General features: G+C 35.7%; 1 protein-coding gene across 3 annotated transcripts in view; it reads left to right on the plus strand.

The window, feature by feature from the left end:
• Positions 1–12,765, plus strand: part of PGR (progesterone receptor) — a 37,872-nt gene that overhangs the window by 1,534 nt on the left and 23,573 nt on the right. For 2 of the 3 annotated variants that reach the window (XM_030475697.1, XM_030475699.1), the window contains exon 2: positions 1,348–1,499. In XM_030475697.1, coding sequence (XP_030331557.1) covers positions 1,348–1,499 — 152 coding nt within the window. Of the gene's footprint in view, positions 1–2; positions 147–1,347; positions 1,500–12,765 lie in introns of those variants that run through there. The other variant, XM_030475700.1, reaches the window with a different exon arrangement.

The raw sequence follows: 12,765 nt of genomic DNA on the forward strand, positions 1-12,765 counted from the left end.
GGCGCTGTGGGCCCTTTCGCGGGGATTCCCTTGCCGATGGGGTGGGCGGCGGGGTCGCGTTGCCGGCGGGAGAGCTTCGCGCTCTCACCAAGGGAGGGTGGCCATGCCGCGGGGAAGAGGCCGGCACCCCGGGTGGTTGTACCAAGGTGAGAGGGGCCGGCACCTCGAGGAGCTGTGCCTCGGGGAGAGGGGTTGGCACCCCGAGGGATCGCGGGGAGAGGGGCAGGCATTCCGGGCGGCGCCTGGAAGGTGCTAAGCCAAGTCGTGCTCGGCGGAGCACCATTCGGGTTTTTAGGCGGTAACTGCAGCCGCCTTTCCGTTTTCTGTATGGTTTGTGCACGCCTGGTCTGAGTGAAACCAGCACAGTGTTAACTTTGCAGCCGGCACCTCCCAGATCTTCTTAGCACCATAACGGTCCGGGAGAAGCTGCGTTTCTGTCGCTGTGATGTTTCAGTGCCATCCGACCTCCTGAGCAAGCGACTAGCTCCAGGGAGAGGTAGCAGAGCGTTCTTCAGACACTCCTCACTGATAGCGAGACTGTTCATAAATATCGAAATATCTCCAAAATACTGCTCCCGGCTTGGGAAAAAACCCGGTTCATCTCACCCCAAAAAAGAAAATTTAAACACTTGTACATTGATTTGTTAGAACGAAACGGCTTACTATCATGCCAAGATGATGTGCATTACCTAGAAACAGATGCAAAAATGTGCATATGTAATGCTACAGTTTAAACTGAAAATACTTTATTTCTGTAAACATAATGGCTAACTAGGATAATCTGTTTTGTTTCTTGGAGAGGAATTAGGAAATACGGTCAATATGCTCAGTAGAGTTAGTTACTGATGAGGATGCTGCAGCTGAATGGGAGGTGACAAATTGATTATTAAAGATTTTTCTAACTGAGGCGAAACTTAGTTATGACCCATGTGAAAGAGGCTTTTGGAATTCATTTGATTTCCAATTATGTCTCTGCACTGTTCTGTGCACAGGAAAAAAGTGTCAGTTTGACTTCATTCACAAGAGCTGTTGATCTGAGGAAGATGAACATTTTAACAAAGAGTTTCTAAATAGTACCTGTTTTAGCTAAAAGAAATTAAAATATAACTATCCTTTTTGCCCATCGCTTTCCTGTTTAATGACTAGCCAGATGTTAAAAATGTCCCTTTCACCCTGATAGAGACAAACTCTTAAACAGAAAGGCAGTCACAGTTTTTTTTCTTTGTCCATCTGTAGCTTGATCACAAATTAAAAGGGGAATTTTAATACAAAACTGATCAATAAACGTAAGTAGTTAACTGTTGCAAGGCTACGTATTTCATTTCTCTTAAATCTTTTCTTTTGAAGGCCAGATACAGAAAACAGCCAAAGTTCTCAATACAGCTTCGAATCGCTGCCCCAGAAGATTTGTCTCATCTGCGGTGATGAGGCTTCTGGTTGCCACTATGGAGTACTCACCTGTGGGAGTTGTAAAGTCTTCTTTAAAAGGGCGATGGAAGGTACTACATGATGCCATTGTTCCTAATTATCTGAGATATGTCTTTCTAAGTACTGCTAAGGACATACTGGTTATTTGTTGCTGATCTTTAAAAATATTATCACTGTAAGTCATGCTTGTTGTTTTGGTGACTGTTTACAGTGAATACTGACTAAATTCTTTCTTAATTGATTTTGCTAGTATTATGTTTTACTTAAATTATTTTCAATTTACTATTTACTGTCTTTCCGAGTAAGCAGAGTTGCATAAACATCCTGTGTATTACACAGCTTGTTTTTAAAAGTGTAAATGCTACTCAAAGGAAAATTTTGTGGGTCTGAACTAAAGATAGTCAAATAAGTTCTTATTTGGCTTCATTCTCTTTTTGGAGTCATGGAATTTTTCTTGCTTGCAAGATGCAAAATTTGGCTTCCTGAGAATTATGGAAGTTTTTCAAGTTTCACTGAACTATTCAAGACATAATAATAATAAATGGGTTTGACTTTTGTTCCAAATATCCTTTAAATTATAAAATCAAGCTGCAGGTTTAATAAATCAGTAGCAATACCTATGTTTATTTTTTTCTTTCTGGATTTTATTATATGTCTTGTCCAATGAGATTATAAATATGAACACAAGAGCAGACTGCTTTATACAATTCAACCGATGAAGCAGTAAAACAAATTCTGCTACATTTATGCTTTGTCTCTTTTTCTGATTATTATCTGATTCTGTCAGAATGAGGATATTCAAGTTGCAGCTCCTTGTGAAAAATCCTTGTTACAATGTATAGGATTCCTTAAAATAAAAAAAAATTGCATTGTGTATTTTCTTTTTGTGATACATAGTTTACTCTATAAAGCTGAACTTTATGGACTTTATTGGCCTTCAGACGAAGAGGGGATTATTAGAAAATTAAAAGCTTAGCAAAATAATGTAGTTAGAATTTTTGTTTCAGTGTGCTGTTATTTTTCTTATAAAAGCATATGCTTATGTTCTTCTTTTAACATACTAGATACTTACAAAGTGATAACACTAGGCTAGGTGGGCTGGGTGAACTTAAGAGCTAGAGCTGCATTTTCTCCAATACATTTGATGGGATTCATGAGAAAGTCATTAGAAACATACATGTTCGACTACAAGGAAAACACTCGTCTCTCTAAGTCCCTTATGGAGATAGATTGAAATTTCACTGACTGTGCTAACTGGTCTCTCGGTTTGGCTTCACATATTTTTGCTATGTGTGTTTTGGGAAATCAGCCATATACTCTTAAGAAGTCATGGAGCTCAAGTTTTAAGAATGAGTGTAGTGTAATTTATGAGCGCCATATTTTAAAATTAGTTTTATTATTCATTTTTCATCTATACAGTAATATTTTATATTTGATTTTGATCCTATCACTCTGGAATTTTATCTCTTTCCTAAACTAGTGTTCAGTTTTGTTTGTGCAGTAGGTGAACCTGCTCAAAAACATACTTTATTACTGTTCAGCTTAAATATTTTAATGATAAATGTTAAGAAGGCATATAAATTGCTAGTATAAACATCTTAAAAGTTTTTTCACTGATTATTTAATCAAAGCCTGTATTTGTGGAATCTTTCCAGATTAAGAATATAGACATACAGAGAAGTAAGAGATCAACACTGCTACAGAAACAAAAGGCTTATGGTTTACGTAGCAACTTCATACTTTCATTTTTTAAATGATTCCAAAGACCGAGAGTATGGTGACAAAGTGTGTTTGGTTTTTTTAGTAAGAATATTCAAAGAATGGACAGCTGCCTCAGAAACCTGACTATGATAAGAAAAAATAGAGGTTTTTGAGTCTAATGGGAAGGAATGACAGGCATGAGCAGTGTGGGCATGAGCAAGATGAACAAATACAGTTACCTGGTTTTGTGTAGAAAGTGCAAGTTTACAGAGAGTTCCTTAAGGAGATGGCTTTCTTGTTTTAATGGAAGCATACGATATAATTACTGACATTAAAATAATCCCATTTATGGGTAGATAACTTGATTTCATATAGACTTAAAGTGCTTTCTTATTTATTTCTTATGAGAAATAAAATCACTGTTAGAGTAAGTACTCTGACAAATTACTTTTCTGTAAGAAGAAACTATTGAAAATTCAAAAGAAAATGGCATTTAAAAATTCACAGTGGCAATTGTATAAATTTGAAACATTTTTCTTACATAAATGTCCCCCTGCCCATTATTTTTTTGAGTGGAAACGAATTATTTACCTTTTTAAATTTTTAGTACTACTATAAATGTGGGCTTTTTTTTAATAATAGTTCATGAAAATAAGATGTTAAACTGTGTGTGCAAATTCACAATCGAAACTCTACTTTTCATACATTTTCCATAAAATACTGATCACTATGAGAAATTAAAGCATGATTGGAAATAGATGGCTTTGTGGATTTTCTATATTTCAAGATTTTTTTGGTATGTTATGAGTTTTAATGAGGATAGTTAACAGCATACACAATACAGTAGTATTAAATTTGTAGGAATATGTCTATTTTCTATTTTAATTATTTCTGTAATCTCAGATATGTTGTCCGTTTCAAATCTAGTAGCCTATTTTTATTTTTTTTTTTCCACAGAAATTGTCCTATTCATACACCATTTTACTCTTCCCCCTGTGTGTGGAAAATACTGCACTAGTTAAATACTTCCTTTGGGATAAAACGGACCATGATGTTATCTGGAAAACTCCCATTATCCATCTTTAATCTTTTTGAAATAAAACCAGAGCTTATTTGAAATGCTCAGACTGAACAATAATTTAAAACTGTGTAGGTGGATTGAGAAAAGTGTATATACTAAGTGTGTTTTAATCATACATTTGAATGTAATTAGTAGATACGCAGCTTAACAGGGTCAGAACTGTGTGAGAATCACTAAGATGAAAGTGTAAATTTAGACTTACAGAATGTTTGTTGGCAATGAATTGTTATATATGATTCAGTATATTTTCTGTCTTCTGGACTCTTGGCTCCCCATATGTGCCCATATATCAAAGAAAAGGAAGGTGTTAATGCAATAAACATATTTTACTGTAAGCAGAATCTTGAGGTAGTTTAAACAAAAATTCAAGTCTTTCTGGGGGGGAAATGCTAGTATAGCAGATATGGAAAATAGTTACTGCTGGAAGTGGGGAGGAAGGTTCATTATACTAAAAGATGTTTAAAGCATTTTAAAAAGCCTTGTAATTTGTTTTCACATTAAGTGAATCAACAGACTCGTAAATCAGTTCTTTGTAAGGGACCAACATAAAATGTATAACCTCTAAATGGGAAAAAAAGTTTCCTGGAAAAACCATGCAGGACAACCATAATCAAGATGCTTGTATAACACTATGGTAAAATTTCTGTCCTTAACAGGAACCCAGTGTGTGGAGTTTTGAGATTCTGAAGTTACACTGTTCTAACATGGTTTCATGGTGGCTTGCAGTCTTGTCTTCTTGAAAGCATCACCTTTGCAGTAGTTTTACTAATGAAAAATTAAAATTACCTAAATCCTGAAAAAAATTCCAGATGCTGTGTTTTTTATATGAGGTTCCACTTATCATTTTTGCTTTATATTTATATATGCACTTTATTTATATTATTGACATCTAATGAAGAGTAGTTGCTCAAACCTGAAGAGTTTGAGACCAACATGAATACATGGTATTGCAGCAGGTGGGTCAGAAGCTAACTCTTGGCTTGCTTAAATACCTGGGACCCTATTACAAAATTAGTGAAATGATTGTATAGCAGATTTGTCTGATTTTAGTATGTGCTTCAAGCTCAGGGTAATAGCTCAGAGCAGGTAATGGCATCAGGGAATAAGCTCAACCATATGATAACATTTAACTGGCAAAGTGAGAACTTTTCAGAGACCTAAATTTAGTAAACTCTACCTGGCAGAAAGTTGGGCTTCCAAAGGAGTTTTCACTCTCTGTATATGGAGAGGCACCATGGAGGAAAGTGGAGGAATTAAAGATGAGCTACATCTACGCAGTAAGAAGGCTGACAATGACTTCAACCAAACTTTCTGATAAAGTCTATCATCTGACTTGTGTTATGAATAGGCAGTTTTGTGATGACAGAATGATGCAGTATGTAAGTAGTGAAATACTGTGCATAAGGAAAATTGCAGGGCTAAACAGTTGTTCTTTTCCATAGGTTAAGAATGTAACATGGCACAGCATGCCAAATATTTTTAAACATGCCAACCACTAATGGAAAATCCTCTTTGAAAACAGAGTGAAATGCAATCTATAGAGACCCTTTTGGCTGTGAAATTGATGACAGATATAAAAAGTTCCTTTTTCTCCTAACTCCACAGGAATTTCTGATTTTTAATTCAACTTTCCAGGTTGAACCTTGGGATCAGAATTTGGTACCATGTGTACTGTAGATCTGATAGTGATGGAAGTTTCACGAAGTAGAAAAACATACAAACATACAAAAAACATACAAAACATACGTATGGCAAGTTGAGAGATGAAAATGCTTTTCACTTAATATAACAGATTTAATATTATTAAAACTTCTATTTTGCGTATGACCAAAATGTGTTGATGTACAAGAAGGTAAGTGTATCTCCAAATTCAAGTATATGAAGTTACTTCAGTGAGTGTCCTAAAATTCAAGTGTGAAATGTCAGTTTAGTGAGAATAAAGAATTTGCGTTATGAAAAGGGAAAAGAAGATCTGTACCAATACATGATTGTATATCTTCATCATACTTCTAACTTCAAAAGTATTTGTTGTTCAGCCATTTGACAAACAATCTGATGAATTGATCTGTATGAGGCACAACAACTGAGTGAGCTAAGATTGCATTTGTTCTGGTACTTTGACTGTTGTGCTAATGATGGGCTTTGTACTGCTTATTGTGACTTACTACACTTGTTTCCAGGTAGATGTGGCTTAGAACACACTCAGTTGCAGAAATATGAATTACTGAAATTTTTGGCTTAACTTTCTGTAGAATTTTAGAAACGGTATTGAATATTACATTAAAACATCATTTTAGGTGGAATAGAAGCTATTTCAGGTAGTGTAAAACTGCATGCTGGAAAGAACACCAGCAACTGACTGCTCAGTGTAGCTGATGCTCCTCTGTTCTAACTTCACATGTGCAGAATGTGAGTAATCTTCATTTTACAGTGAATGGAGAGAAACAGCAATTCTAGGAAGTCATTCACTGACATTAAATATTTACTTGGGATGAAAGTAACAGTACCGTAACAGTAACTATTTCTCAGCACTGAGTGTAAAGGAGTGTCTGGTGAGGATGTGCACTGTCTGCATTTGGTAATGTGAATCCCACCCATTATCGTCAAGGTAGCTAATGCATTTCTGTAGTACATAAACGAAATACATAAACTACTTATTTTATATTACTTGAAGTATTATATATATGACATATTGCATATATTATTATATAATTATTTTTATATTTAAATAATGCTTAAGTACTAAGGTACTTACAAATTTTATAACATAAGTCTATGAAATGTAAGTATTTATAGTCAAACTGTTACCTGCTAAAAATAGATTTAGGTTTGATGGCTTACATCTCCTTTAGCTGTGTATCTGTTGCACAGTACTGATAATGCACTAGTAAGATGTGTTTCTTTAGAAACTACTGAATGGAAAGACTTAACAAATGGTATGTTACAATCTGCCATAATGTATAGTGATATAGCTGCACTTCAGAGGTTTCCTAGTTAGACCTAGTCACAGCTCCTGCATTTTCACAAGTGGTTATTGCTTAATACCAGTCAACATCTGAGCACATTTCAACAACCTGGACTTTTGTAGCTTAAGCATAGAAAGAGCTATAAGCAGACATTGAGATCCAGAAGAATATTACCCTATTCTTGTCCTTTTGTTACGGTACCATCTTCTCTTGTCCTCGAAGACAGTATTTTATATGAGATGTGTTTCACCCAGCTGTAGGCATTTACAATGTGGACATCCATATTTGGGCTAATCACTTTAAATGTCCTTTGGAGAGCAGTAGGCTATTAAAGAACCAAAATTCAGACATCTACTCAAGATAAATTGCATCTTAAAGTGCTTGTTTTTCTCTCGTGCCCAAGAAGGGATCAGAAGAACAAATGGCACTTTAATGATATACACCTGAAATAGTTGGAGTGGTTTTAAAGTAGGTTTTGTGTTCAAATCCCATATTCTCTATTTATGAGAAATAGACCGCTTACTGACAAAAAAGCCTACCAAATATGGTGACCGAGGGGCAATTTTGACACAGTGCCATAAAAAAGAATTGGAAATACTGACTTGTAGAAGCCAGCATCTCCTGAAAACTATTGGCTGTGGAAAATTTTTTTACTGTTGTTAGTTCCCATATTTAGACTCTAAGACTTTATGCATTTGAAGATGTTGCAGTGGTAAACAATTTGCGGTAAACCAACAAAGTTGGTTCAGGGCAAACCAACTCCAAATGAGTATGAATTTTGCAGGATTAACAGGATCGTACCTTTCAGCTCTGTCCAGAAATGAATGAAAACAGAATAGCCATGTTTAATTGTTCTGTTTTGTTGAAATCATAAAAACAATATGCTTGGGTTGCTATCTGGAGAAGTGATTTTGGCCAGAAAAAGATAATGGTGTTGCAGAATTCACAGCGAAAGGCAGGAAGATTTTGAGCTAAAGATACAAGAGAAGGAAAGTGTCAGTCAAGGATGTTGCAAACATTGGAAGGGGTTTGTAGAAGAGAAGGAAAACAGTGCAAGATACATGGGGGTTTGAAAAAGGTGCATGGCTGCTAAAGAAACCAATTCTGTTTGGTCTATTTAGCAAAAAAACCTGCAGAGGGCTTTAAGATCAATATGCTTAAACCAGAATATTGGAAAAACACCAAAAAGTTGTTCTAAGTAGAATTACGTAAAAAATTACTTGTAAATCTGTTCACCAAAGCAAGATACACTATAAAAAAATACTAGGTTTGACTTCAGAATGGTCATTTTATGGTTTTCTATTCTTTTTGATCAAAATATTTTTACTCAACCCTTTTTTCATCACATGCAGTTAAGGCAAAGGAATGAAAGAGTAGTTTCACAAAGATGAAGGAATTACTAGTACCTGTTGTAATCACAAACCCCATCAGTGAGAAGGTAGATGAGGTAAGGCAGTCACCCAGGATATGAGAGCTATGTTCATCATCTCCAGTACCTGAACAGAGTCAAACACACCTTTCTTTCCTTGCGGCCTTAACCACGAGGCTGTTGAATGACTTGGGATGCAATAACTCTTTATTGTTTTCTCTTTGAACTATATTATTATGAAGAAAGGAATTCCATATTATTTCAGCTAGAAGAGGATTCCAGGATGGAACATATTCACAAGTTACTCTGCTGTCCACTCTTTGCCCTCTTTGGTCCATTGAATCCTACAAATCATTGCTGTGAAGTGGATTTGCATCAGTAGCAGTCCATACCAGTATGGACTACATAGTAGTAGTCAGGACACCTGGTTGAGAAATGAGAATTTTATTTCAGTGGACAAAGTGGAATTGAAAGCAAGTTCCTCACTACCTACCAGGCTTTTTGTAAAAAGATCGTGAGTGGTAAAGTCAGTGGGGGTATGTGTTTGGTTTGTTGGGGTTTTTTTAAGTGGTTAGAATATTATGTCTCCCTTAATGGACTTTTTTATTTTTAGAGAAAATGTTAGCACAGAAATGAAATTAGTATTAAATTATTAAAAAAATTGTTTGAGGTGTGTGGAATCTTGGCGACTAATGACTGTAATGGCATACAGGGACAGGAAGGGCCTGCTTTCAGTATTGCAAACTGTGCAGTAGATTCTTAGTTCTTCAGGACCGAAGCTCATAAACTCAAATAGTGAGAGGTGAACTTAACTGACATTTGCTGTTTTGCACATTGAAACATCATAAATAGAAGAGTGTCAGATTTCTATCAGAGCAAAACTCAAGTTTGCTGTGTTTCCCGCTCCTGCTGCTGAACTAGGATAGACTGTCCTAGTTATAGGAAAACTGTCAGAGCAAATGCAGAGTAATCCTTAACCTAGTATATTGTCTTAGCTTCTAGAAGCCAAAGTTTTACTCAAAAGCTAGATCTGCTCCGTTATGTTTAGTACAGGTATATAGATGAAACTATTTTCCATTTTGTTTATTTTGAAACCATGTTTATTATTGGCTTCCACAAGAACCCCTGACAAGGAGATCCAAATTTAGTTATGTTAATAGAGTCATTCCTTTGTTGTTTTGTTTGTTTTTTAAACCTATTGATTTTATTGATACTTCTGAAAAATACTCTAAGAGGTAAGGCATATTGGTAGTAAATTATTGAGCAAAAACTGGAAGCTAGCATTTAGGAAGCAAAAGTTAACATTGCGAGGCATTTGACAATCAAATAATTTGCAAAGAGATGCAATAGATACCTGCTGGTTTTAGACAGAAATCCAAAACTAAACTAGATAAAACACTGATACATTTTGCAAAGAACAGTCCTCTAGTGGTGGGGATAGGATGATTTTATATGAAAGTGTTGCCACTTATGAATGATACAGGGAGGTGGAATCATATATGGGAGAGAGAAAAAAGATTTGAAAAAGTAATTCTATTTACAGACAGGAGGAACAGAGTTTGCAAACAAGTGTTTTGAGGAGTGGGGGGATGGAACTAGATGATCTTAAGGTCATTTTCAACCTTAACGATTCTATGTTTCCATGATTTTAAGTGCTTTGCTTCTGTCCAGGGTGGCAGCAGTTCAGCACAGATGCACTTACCGAAATAACTGGTAGCTTGCATCTGATACCCCCAGTGCAGATAAATATGTTTTCCATATTTTGCATATCTGCAAAATCTCTGCAGCTCATTAGTTTACTTGAATGATTTTAAGTAACTTACTGGCATGTCACTGAGCTAAGATAATAGTGCAGTTTTTGAAGACACTATATCTGCTGCTTCCAGCAGTATTTATCTTAAAATGTCTCAGTGCTGGGGTATGGTCTGTGCAGCAAAACCTGTGATCAAGTTTGCGTGTGTGGACCATTGGCATTTTGACCACCTTCTCATACAAAATTGCCATTAGTCATTACAGTACTTAAAATTGTATTTGCCTGTTTGAGTTAGGACCTCCACCTTCGCTAACACAAATGGATTTCAGTGGAGGTTGAGAAAAAAGCTGTCCTACAAGAATCAAACATATGAGTAACAGCTGAAATCACCTCTGTATTTTCTCCATATTCTCAATCAAATCCAGGTCACAACCTGATAGATTGATACATTGAGAGAGAGTTACGATACGCACTTTCAAAAGAGGTGAAAAGTAAAGGTGTGGGAAACTTAGCATGGGGTGAATTCTGAGAAACTGGCAGTTGCCAGTAAGTTGCCAGATTCGTGTTTTTGTACGAAACACAAATATCAATCTTTCTGACCTGTGGTCTAGTGATTAGACTAATACCTTTTTTTTTTTCTCTTTGGTTTTGTTTGTTTATTTTTTTCTGGTTATAATAGAATTCTGATTGATTAGCTACCAACTGAACAGGAATTTTATCTCGATGGGGGTCTTCGAATACTTTATTAGTACAGGCATTTAATATAACTGCAATGCTCACATGTTGAAGCCAGTTAGTTAACATATAGATGATCATAAAGACTGAGATACAGTAAGTGTATTTTCAGTTGAATATTTTAGCATCCCATGAAAACATTACAAACAGCTTCATCTAACTAAATATTGTACATAATTCTGAAATGAACCAAATATCTGTCATGTTTTCCATTTCATACACCGAATATCCTTCAGGTGGTTGCTGTCACAAGGTCAAGCAAGTAGCAGTTTCTCAGAACCCAGCTCTGCGCAATGGTAGAAGTAGTCTCAGAAGAGAACATGTACACAGATTAATCTATAGATGAGACCCAATCACATGAATGGCATAATAAAAAAAAAATACCTGACAGATGAGACTATGAAAAACACTATATATAAAACTGAACCTTTGTTTTCCACGTAAGTTGCAGCTGAATCAGAATGAATGGAATACACTTTGGAATGAGAGACGTTGGGTATTGGATAGAAGCAAGAAGAGTGGAAAACTCTTATGAAGGTATAATTCAAGTGTAGGATATGACTGGCTTGTTTATAGTCTTGAAGACAAGGAAGTGGTTGACAATAAGCATTAAGAAGTGACTGAGATATTATCAGTTTATCACTATAATGTCGTGGAGGGGTTGGGTCATTAGGATTTTGGCTTTTTCTTGCTATTTTTTTATGGTAGTATCATGGAGGCTGTATGGAAGAAATAAACCAGGTGAAGACATAGAAAAAGATTAGGTCATTGGTCATTATTAGATTGGTAAATACAACTTACGAAATACATAGTTATGAAATAGTATTCACCTTCTGAAGATCAAAGCAAATTCTTCCTGTGTCTAAATTCCAATAACAGACTTTTTCTTCCATGGTATGTATTGAACAGAGAGATTATTTAATCCTATCTAATTTTAAAGTCTAGAACATATGAATATTGAAGAGTAGTTTTCATAACTGTGATTGACTTACAGTTTTGCAAATGGTCATTCTTGGATTTATAACAAGCAGTTTGTGATTTGTTATGTAATGATGAAGTAATTCATGCATTTTCAATTGAAGTGGAAGTTGGATCTACTGATAACCCCTAAGTTATGAAGTTTTTAAGAGCTTTAGCTAAACTTAAACGTGTAACTCTAAATCTAAAGTTTTACAATTTGATAAATAATACAGGCTATTGAAATGTGTATCAGTATAAATCAAGCCATTAACTTCTGCTTTTCCAAATAAATTCCTGTTGCATCAGGAACAGTGTTGTTCTTACTGCTTCTGTCCCAAGTCCTTAGCCTCCTTTAGCAGTTAGAGCACTCACTTGGGTGTCAGATATGCAAACCACATAGTGATAACAAGAGTGAATTCTAAATACTGACATCATTCTAGAACTATAAACAGTGTTCTCTGAGTGCTTAAAGAGACGTATTTCACAGTGTGGCATTGGTTTTTGTAGATTAGCATTTTTCTGTGTCATTATAGGGGAAAATGTGCACCTTGAATGCCTGTAGCATTGTGACCTGCTTGTGAGCATTTACTGCCATGCTGGATATATGTAGTATGTTTTTTGGTCTTGTAGTGGATATGGGGTGTATGGACTAAGAGCATGTTGTATAGACTCAAAAGATTCCCTAGAAAAAAGTCCAGAAGAGATGCCTTTCTCTTCTGGATCAAAGAAAACCCCCAAAACCAAGACAACCACAAACAAAACTTAACCTACA

This window comes from Strigops habroptila, chromosome 2 (genome assembly GCF_004027225.2).
Source record: "Strigops habroptila isolate Jane chromosome 2, bStrHab1.2.pri, whole genome shotgun sequence".
In the NCBI taxonomy this organism is placed as follows: domain Eukaryota; kingdom Metazoa; phylum Chordata; class Aves; order Psittaciformes; family Psittacidae; genus Strigops; species Strigops habroptila.